We start from the raw sequence: 10,000 nt of genomic DNA, 5'->3' as shown, positions 1-10,000 counted from the left end.
TCTGTATCCAGTGTGGGCACTGAGAGCTCCCGGGGGCAGGTCTCTCTCTCTCTCTCTCTCTCTCTCACACACACACACACACACACACACACACACACCCCTCCTTAGTCTGTATCCAGTGTGGGCACTGAGAGCTCCCGGGGGCAGGTCTCTCTCTCTCTCTCACACACACACACACACACACACACCCCTCCTTAGTCTGTATCCAGTGTGGGCACTGAGAGCTCCCGGGGGCAGGTCTCTCTCTCTCTCTCACACACACACACACACACCCCTCCTTAGTCTGTATCCAGTGTGGGCACTGAGAGCTCCCGGGGGCAGGTCTCTCTCTCTCTCACACACACACACACACCCCTCCTTAGTCTGTATCCAGTGTGGGCACTGAGAGCTCCCGGGGGCAGGTCTCTCTCTCTCTCTCACACACACACACACACACACCCCTCCTTAGTCTGTATCCAGTGTGGGCACTGAGAGCTCCCGGGGGCAGGTCTCTCTCTCTCTCTCACACACACACACACACACACACCCCTCCTTAGTCTGTATCCAGTGTGGGCACTGAGAGCTCCCGGGGGCAGGTCTCTCTCTCTCTCTCACACACACACACACACACACCCCTCCTTAGTCTGTACCCAGTGTGGGCACTGAGAGCTCCCGGGGGCAGGTCTCTCTCTCTCACACACACACACACCCCTCCTTAGTCTGTATCCAGTGTGGGCACTGAGAGCTCCCGGGGGCAGGTCTCTCTCTCTCTCACACACACACACACACACACACATACCTCCTTAGTCTGTACCCAGTGTGGGCACTGAGAGCTCCCGGGGGCAGGTACAACTCACACACAGCTCCCTGTACACCAGCTCCTGTCCAAGTATCTTTTAAATGCTGTTAATGCAGCTGTCTTCACCTCTGGGTGAAAATGGTACTAGTCATTCCCGATTAAACCTCTGCCCTCTCACCTTAAACCTGTGATCAGTTTTGGTCATCTTGCTACAGGAAAGATGCCATCGAGCTGGAATGAGTGCAGCGGAGATTGACGAGGATGTTACTGGGACTCGAGGGACTGACATGGGGAGAGGGCAGGTTGGAACTTTATTCCCTGGAGTGAAGAAGATTGACGAGTACAGATAGGGGAATGCACTTTTTCAAGTATGTAAAAAGTAAAAGAGAAATGAGAGTGGAGATGGGACCGCTAGGAAATGGGGTTGAAGAAATAATAATGGGGGACAAGGAGATGGCAGATTAACTAAATGAGTAGTTTGCATCAGTCTTCACTGTGGAAGACACTAGCAGTGTGCCAGATGTTGAAGGGTGTGAGGGAAGAGAAGTGAGTGCAGTTACTTTTACAAGGGAGAAGGTGCTCAAAAAGCTGGTAGACCAAATGGTACACAAGTCACCCGGACCAGATGAACTGCACCCTAGGGTTCTAAAAGAGGCATCGTTAGAGATTGTGGAGGCATTAGAAATGATCTTTCAAAAATCATTGGATTCTGGCATGGTGCCAGAGGACTGGAAAATTGTAAATGTCACTCCACTCTTTAAGAAAGGAGGAAGGCAGCAGAAAGGAAATTATAGACCAGTTAGCCTGACCTCAGTGGTTGGGAAGATGTTAGAGTCAATTGTTAAGGATGAGATGATGGAGGACTTGGTGACACAGGACAAGATAGTACAAAGTCAGCATGGTTTCCTTCAGGGAAAATCCTGCCTGACGAACCTGTTGGAATTCTTTGAGGAAATTACAAGTAGGATAAATAAAGGGGATGCAGTTGATGTTGTATATTTGGACTTTCAGAAGGCCTTTCACAAGATGCCACACATGAGATGCTTACCAACTTAAGAGCCCATGGCATTACAGGAAAGTTAGACCATTGGCTGATTAGTAGGAGCAGTGAGTGGGAGTAAAAGGATCCGTTTCTGGTTTGCTGCCAGTGACTGGTGGTGATCCACAGGGGTCAATGTTGGGACCATTTCTTTTTATGCTGTATATCAATGATTTATATGATAGAATAGATGACTTTGTTGCCAAATTTGCAGATATGAAGATTGGAGGAGCGGCAGGTAGTATTGAGGAAACAGGTAGGATGCAGACAGACTTAGACAGATTAGGAGAATGGGCAAGAAAGTGGCAAATGAAATACAGTGTTGGACAATGCATGGTTATGCATTTTGGGAGTGGAAATAAATGTGTGGACTATTTTCCAAACAGGGAGAAAATCCAAAAATCTGAGATGTAAAGGGAGTTGGGAGTCCTTGTGCAGAACAGACTGAAGGTTAACTTGCAGGTTGAGTCGGTGGTGAGGAAGGCAAATGCATTGTTAGCATTCATTTCAAGGGGTCTAGAATACAAGAGCAGGGATGTGATGCTGGATCTTTATAAGGCACTGGTGAGGCCTCACCTTGAACATTGTGTACAGTTTTGGGCTCCTCATCTTAGAAAGGAAGTGCTGGCATTGGAGAGGGTCCAGAGGAGGTTCACAAGAATGATTCCAGGAATGAAAGGGTTATCATACGAGGAACGTTTGATGGCTCTGGGCCCGTACTCACTGGAATTTAGAAGGATGAGGGGGGGTCTCATTGAAACCTTTCAAATGTTGAAAGGCCTAGTCAGAGTAGATGTGGAAAGGATGTTTCCCATGGTGGGGGAGTCTAGGACAAGAGGGTACAGCCTCAGGATAATGGGGCATCCACAGAGATGTGGAGAAATTTCTTTAGCCAGAGGGTGGTGAATTTGTGGAATTTATTGCCACAGGCAGCTTTGGAAGCCAGGTCATTGGGTGTATTTAAGGCAGAGATTGATAGGTTCTTGATTGGACATTACATCACAGGTTATGGGAAGAAGTCCAGGGAGTGGGGCTGAGGAGGGGAAAAATGATCAGCTATGATTGAATGGTGGAACAGACTTGATGGGCCAAATGGCCTAATTCTGCTCCTATGTCTTAGAGTCTTTTCTCCCAGAGGTGGGGAATCAAAAATCAAAGGGCACAGGATTAAGGTGAGTGGGGAGACATTTAACAGGGACCCGAGGAGCAACTTTTTTCACACAGAGGGTGGTCTCTACATGGAATGAGCTGCCAGAGGAAGTGGTTGAGGAAAGTACATTAATAACATTTAAAAGGCACTCGAACAGGTCCATGGACAGGAAAGGATCAGACTAATATGGCCAAACACATGTGAATGGGACGAACTGAAATAGGCGTTGTGCCAGCACAAAGTGGTCAGGCCGAAGGGTCTCCTTCTGTGTTATGTGACACTGTCACTTTCCAGAGAACCTCCTCCACAATGTCCAAATCCTCCATTGCTATAGGGTGACCAGAAATGTACACTTTTAGTGTTAGGAAAGAAACTGCTGTAACATAGTTGGGGACTTCAAAGACAAGGAAGTCAATTCTTTTCCAACTGAGGTTCAAAATGAAAAAAAATATTTTATATTTTTAACTGAGAGTTAAAAAGGGCTGCGGGGTTCCAGCTGCAGAGAGCTGGGTTCAGACACTCCATCCTAGGAGTCTCCCACAATTTCACATTTTTGAGATGAATGCAGCATCCTGTCTGAATGCATCATGGCTTGTACACCAGCCTCTGCCCATGACCACAAGACCCTGCAGAGAGTTGTGGACTCCCCTACATGGACTGTCCTCACTTTTCACTGCCTCGGTAAAGCAGCCAGGATTATCAAAGGTCCCCCTCCCACACCCCGGACATTTGGGCAGAGATACAGAAGCCTGAAACCTCATCCCACCAGACTCAAGGGCAGCTGCTTACTGTCTGCCTGCACAGCTCTTTCTCTGTAATTGTGACACTTTATTCTGCATTCTGTTATTGTTTTCCCTCAATGCACTGTGTGATTATCTGACCTGTGTGGACAGTGTGGGAGACAAACCCAAGCTCTTCACTGTGAATAAACTGATTCCATTTCCTTCCTATAGCACAATGACCAGAGGGGGCGCAATACTCCAACCAAGGTTTGTGAAGTTGGAAAACATTCTCTCGGATGTTATTCATCAAACGCCACCTTCACCGCTTCATCTACCAGAACCAGCACATGGAATTGTCAACACCAGACTGAACTGTCTTGTTGCAATCATAACCTTGAACACACACACACACTTCCTAGCCTGTCTAGTCTCTCCTCCAAGCTCCAGCCCCCCAATCCCAACAACACATTCCAGAATCTTTTTGCATCCTCTCCAGCTTAATTACACCTTTTGTATAGCTGGGTGATCAGGGCTGTACACATTGACCAGCCTTGCTGTAGTCTTGGAAAGCTGGAATGGGACATCCCAACTCCTGAGCGGGTCCTGCCCATACCCCAGAAGAGATTTCCAGGGTTAAGGCTCGAAAGTAACTGAAGTTGCATGTCTTCCACCTCTTACCTCCCAGCTTCTTTCTTCATCTACCCCCCCACTCACCTATCACCTGTTAGCTTATACTCTTTCCTCTCTTCCCCCCCACCCACCTTCTTATCCTGGCTTATGCCCCCTTCCTTTCCAGTTCTGAAGAAGGGTCTTGCTCCAAAATGTCAACTGTTAATTCCCATTGCCTGACCTGCCGAATTCGTCCATTATTTTGTGAGTTGTTCAAGATTTACAATAGAAAATAGGTGCAGGAGTAGGCCATTCAGCCCTTCGAGCCAGCACCGCCATTCAATGTGATCATGGCTGATCATCCACAGTCAGTACCCCGTTCCTGCCTTCTCCCCGTATCCCTTGACTCCGCTATCTTTAAGAGCTCTATCCAACTCTTTCTTGAAAGCATCCAGAGAATTGGTCTCCACTGCCTTCTGAGGCAGAGCATTCCACAAATCCACAACTCTCTGGGTGAAAAAGTTTTTCCTGAACTCCGTTCTAAATGGCCTACCCCTTGTTCTTAAATTGTGGACTCCCCCAACATCGGGAACATGCTTCCTGCCTCTAGTGTATCCAATCCCTTAATAATTTTATATGTTTCAATCAGCCCCCTCTCATCCTTCTAAATTCCAATGTATACGAGCCCAGTCGCTCCAATCTTTCAACATATGACCATCCCTTCATCCCGGGAATTAACCTCGTGAACCTACGCTGCACTCCCTCAATAGCAAGAATGTCCTTCCTCAAATTTGGACACCAAAACTGAACACAATACTCCAGGTGGGGTCTCACCAGGGCCCTGTACAGCTGCAGAAGGACCTCTTTGCTCCTAGACTCAACTCAACTCCCCTTGTTATTTCCAGCATCTCTTGTGTTTGTGACTCAGTGTGCACACAGGTAGATGGGGCAGTGCCCTGGCCTTCATCAGGCAGGGCACTGAGTACAGGAGTTGGGAGGTCACGTTGCAGTTGTACAGGACTTGGGCTATTGTGTTCAGCCTTTCTACAGGAAAGATGCCATGAAGCTGGAAAGAATGCAGAGGAGAATGACGAGGTTGGTGCTGGGACTAAAGGGACTGAATTACAGAAAGAGGGTGGGCAGGTTGGGACTTTATTCCCTGGAGTGTAGGAGACTGACAGGCGACCTTACAGAGGTGAATTAAACCAGAAGGGGCTCAGTTAGGGTGAAAGAGCTCATTCTGTTTCCCCAGGGTTGGGGAATCAAGAACCAGAGGGACAGGTTTAAATTGAGAGGGAAAAGATTTAACAGGGACATGACGATCAACTTTTTCACCCAGAGGATGGTGTGTGTATGGAACGAGCTGCCAGAGGAAGTGGTTGAGACAGGTACATGAACAGCATTTAAGATACTCAGACAGGTAGGTCTGGCTGGAACAGGTACTTCAGTTGGCACGGAGTCGGGAATTTCCAGCCATGTAGAGACCTACAGGCATTTTAAAATCACCCTAATCCCATCCTTCCCCCACCATTGTTAAACATTGCCCCTCCTGCACAGTGGGTAGTTATTGTGCTAAAATTTCCCACAGGAGAACCCACTGCCTTGAGGACACAATTATCCACACCCTGGGGCAGGGCACCCAGGAGAGTGAGATCCCGATGGGTAGTGTCTCGGCACCCTTCCATGGGGTATAATAGGGTGGGGGGGAGACCATGTGGACGGCTCCTTCTGAGGATTCAGAACACAGTCTGGGGAGAATCTCTGACCCTCCCTCCCATTTCAAGGTGGTTGCATAGGCATGCAAGGTGAACCCAGAGGTCCCCAGAGGTGTGGAGATGACAGAGAAGGGGGTGGGGAGATTCTGGCTGAGCCGATCCGTGCAGGCTTCTATCCTGGTGAGTCGATGCGGCACAGGAAAGCTGTCTCAATCCACGGAGATGGGGTATGTGGCTTCCGATCTCACTGCAGGACTGTGAAGAAAGAGAGAGTGGAACTGACGTTCCCATCCATTCCCACCATCCACCTTCCCAACGGGACCCACCCTTTCCCATTCATTCCCACCATCCACCTTCCCAACGGGACCCACCCTTTCCCATCCATTCCCACCATCCACCTTCCCAACGGGAACCACCCTTTCCCATTCATTCCCACCATCCACCTTCCCAATGAGACCAACCCCTTCCCTTTCATTTGTATCATCCACTTTCCTGACAGGACCCACCCCTTCCCATTCATTCCCACTGTCCACTTTCCTGACGGGACCCACCCCTTCCCATTCATTCCCACAGTCCACATTCCTAACGGGACCCACCCCTTCCCATTCACACCTACTGTCTATATTCCCAATAGGACCAACCCCTTCCCATTCACACCCACCGCCCATATTCCCAATGGGACCAACCCCTTCCCATTCACTCCCTGTTGGGTCCACTTCTTCCTGTTAATCCCACCCAATGGGATCCACCCCTTCCCGTTCACTCCCACTGTCCACATTCCCAACGGGTCCCTGCCAATCCCACTGCAAACACTCACTGGAGAAATTAATCACACAGTATGCTCCGATGATGAGCAGGCCTCCCACAAGTGCCACGACACTCAGCAACTTGGCCACTCGTCCCAGCCGCCGGGCTCCATCAACATCTCCGTTCTGGAAGCTGTTCCTAGACTGGGGCAGAACACCATCATTCCCTCGGTGTGAGAGGACGAGCCTGTCCCCTGACCAAACTGCCCAACAGTGTGGGGGGAGATTCACTCTGTGTCTGACCCTGGGAGTGTGTGATGGGACGGTGTGGGGGGAGATTCACTCTGTGTCTGACCCCGGGAGTGTGATGGGACAGTGTGGGGGGAGATTCACTCTGTGTCTGACCCCGGGAGTGTGTGATGGGACGGTGTGGGGGGAGATTCACTCTGTGTCTGACCCCGGGAGTGTGTGTGGGGACGGTGTGGGGGGAGATTCACTCTGTGTCTGACCCCGGGAGTGTGATGGGACAGTGTGGAGGGAGCTTCACTCTGTGTCTGACCCCGGGAGTGTGTGATGGGACGATGTGGAGGGAGCTTCACTCTGTCTGACCCCGGGAGTGTGTGATGGGACAGTGTGGAGGGAGATTCACTCTGTGTCTGACCCCGGGAGTGTCTGATGGGACGGTGTGGAGGGAGCTTCACTCTGTCTGACCCCGGGAGTGTGTGATGGGACAGTGTGGAGGGAGATTCACTCTGTGTCTGACCCCGGGAGTGTGTGATGGGACAGTGTGGAGGGGTTTTCACTCTGTGTCTGACCCCGGGAGTGTGTGGTGGGACAGTGTGGAGGGAGTTTCACTCTGTGTCTGACCCCGGGAGTGTGTGATGGGACGGTGTGGAGGGAGCTTCACTCTGTGTCTGACCCCGGGAGTGTGTGATGGGACGGTGTGGAGGGGTTTTCATTCTGTGTCTGACCCCGGGAGTGTGTGATGGGACGGTGTGGAGGGAGCTTCACTCTGTGTCTGACCCCGGGAGTGTGTGATGGGACAGTGTGGAGGGAGCTTCACTCTGTGTCTGACCCCGGGAGTGTGTGATGGGACAGTGTGGAGGGAGCTTCACTCTGTATCTGACCCCAGGGATGTGTGATGGGACGGTGTGGAGGGAGCTTCACTCTGTGTCTGACCCCGGGAGTGTGTGATGGGACAGTGTGCAGGGAGCTTCACTCTGTGTCTGACCCCGGGAGTGTGTGATGGGACGGTGTGGAGGGAGCTTCACTCTGTGTCTGACCCCGGGAGTGTGTGATGGGACGATGTGGAGGGAGCTTCACTCTGTGTCTGACCCCAGGAGTGTGTGATGGGACAGTGCGGGGGGGAGATCCACTCTGTGTCTGACCCCGGGAGTGTGTGATGGGACAGTGTGGAGGGAGCTTCACTCTGTATCTGACCCCAGGGATGTGTGATGGGACGGTGTGGAGGGAGTTTCACTCTGTGTCTGACCCCGGGAGTGTGTGATGGGACGGTGTGGAGGGAGCTTCACTCTGTGTCTGACCCCGGGAGTGTGTGATGGGACGGTGGGGAGAGAGTTTCACTCTGTATCTGACCCCGGAAGTGTGTGATGGGAAGTGTGGAGGGAGTTTCACTCTGTGTCTGACCCCAGGAGTGTGTGATGGGACAGTGTAGAGGGAAATTCACTCTGTGTCTGACCCCGGGAGTGTGTGATGGGACGGTGTGGAGGGAGATTCACTCTGTATCTGACCCCGGGAGTGTGTGATGGGACGGTGTGGAGGGAGTTTCACTCTGTATCTGACCCCGGGAGTGTGTGATGGGACGGTGTGGAGGGAGTTTCACTCTGTGTCTGACCCCGGGAGTGTGTGATGGGACGTTGTGGAGGGAGTTTCACTCTGTGTCTGACCCCGGGAGTGTGTGATGGGACGATGTGGAGGGAGCTTCACTCTGTGTCTGACCCCGGGAGTGTGTGATGGGACAGTGCGGGGGGGGGAGATCCACTCTGTGTCTGACCCCGGGAGTGTGTGATGGGACAGTGTGGAGGGAGCTTCACTCTGTATCTGACCCCAGGGATGTGTGATGGGACGGTGTGGAGGGAGTTTCACTCTGTGTCTGACCCCGGGTGTGTGTGATGGGACGGTGGGGAGAGAGCTTCACTCTGTATCTGACCCCGCGAGTGTGTGATGGGAAGTGTGGAGGGAGTTTCACTCTGTGTCTGACCCCAGGAGTGTGTGATGGGACAGTGTAGAGGGAAATTCACTCTGTGTCTGACCCCGGGAGTGTGTGATGGGACGGTGTGGAGGGAGATTCACTCTGTATCTGACCCCGGGAGTGTGTGATGGGACGGTGTGGAGGGAGTTTCACTCTGTATCTGACCCCGGGAGTGTGTGATGGGACGGTGTGGAGGGAGTTTCACTCTGTATCTGACCCCGGGAGTGTGTGATGGGACGGTGTGGAGGGAGATTCACTCTGTCTGACCCCGGGAGTGTATGATGGGACGGTGTGGAGGGAGTTTCACTCTGTATCTGACCCCGGGAGTGTGTGATGGGACGGTGTGGATGGAGAGTTACTCTGTGTCTGACCCCGGGAGTGTGTGATGGGACGGTGTGGAGGGAGTTTCACTCTGTATCTGACCCCGGGAGTGTGTGATGGGACGGTGTGGAGGGAGATTCACTCTGTATCTGACCCTGGGAGTGGGTGATGGAGAGGGACAGTGGGGTGATGCAGACAGATAGAAATGTAAGGTTTTGTTAAGAACGGGGTGGTGGAACTCACCATGACGGAATAGGCGAAGGCGACAATGTTGAGAGGCCAGATGGGGCAGAAGCAGGAGAGGGCAGCCAGGAAAATGTAGTCACGAGGTTTCGGCAGCTCCACTCCATCCACCGTCTGCTGCGAGGCGGGACGGTACAGGCTGGGGCGGGGCGAGTTTTGTCCGGCCGGGGGAGTCAGCTGGGAGACAGAGCCGGTCCTGGCCGCCCGCAGGGGTGTGTCCGTCAGTACTGCAGAGGTGCTGGGGTGCTCCATCACCCCGTGGCCATTCGCCTCAGGCTTCAGGGGGCTGGCAGGGGTCTTGTCCGCCGGGCGGGGGGTCGGCTGGGGGGTCACAACCTCCGGCAGCTGGCTCTCTGACGTCACGGCCATGGCTGATGGGGAGAGAGGGGTAGTGACGAGAGGAGGGTGAAGTGATTGAGGGAGAGGGGAGAACAGGGTGAGAGAGGGCGTGGGAGGACAGGGGAG

General features: G+C 52.3%; 2 protein-coding genes across 2 annotated transcripts in view; one reads left to right on the top strand and one right to left on the bottom strand.

Moving 5' to 3' along the window:
* kif22 (kinesin family member 22) overlaps window positions 1-10,000 on the top strand; it is a 97,661-nt gene that overhangs the window by 764 nt on the left and 86,897 nt on the right. The window contains exon 1 of the mRNA XM_059953304.1: window positions 1-3,956. This exon is cut by the window's left edge and continues 764 nt beyond it. The gene's annotated coding sequence lies outside the window, so the exon portion shown is untranslated. The remainder of the gene's footprint in view (window positions 3,957-10,000) is intronic.
* Window positions 3,944-10,000, bottom strand: part of LOC132382844 (proline-rich transmembrane protein 2) — a 6,627-nt gene continuing 570 nt past the window's right edge. The window contains exons 1-3 of the mRNA XM_059953309.1: window positions 9,536-10,000; window positions 6,831-6,963; window positions 3,944-6,268 (exon numbers count right to left, since the gene is read on the bottom strand). The exon at window positions 9,536-10,000 is cut by the window's right edge and continues 570 nt beyond it. Of these exons, the coding sequence (XP_059809292.1) occupies window positions 6,258-6,268; window positions 6,831-6,963; window positions 9,536-9,904 (513 nt within the window). The 5' untranslated portion in view covers window positions 9,905-10,000 and the 3' untranslated portion in view covers window positions 3,944-6,257. The remainder of the gene's footprint in view (window positions 6,269-6,830; window positions 6,964-9,535) is intronic.

Source organism: Hypanus sabinus, chromosome 29, assembly GCF_030144855.1.
Source record: "Hypanus sabinus isolate sHypSab1 chromosome 29, sHypSab1.hap1, whole genome shotgun sequence".
Taxonomy (NCBI): domain Eukaryota; kingdom Metazoa; phylum Chordata; class Chondrichthyes; order Myliobatiformes; family Dasyatidae; genus Hypanus; species Hypanus sabinus.
Note: the sequence above shows the minus strand (reverse complement) of the source record. Positions and strands in the feature narration are given on the sequence as shown.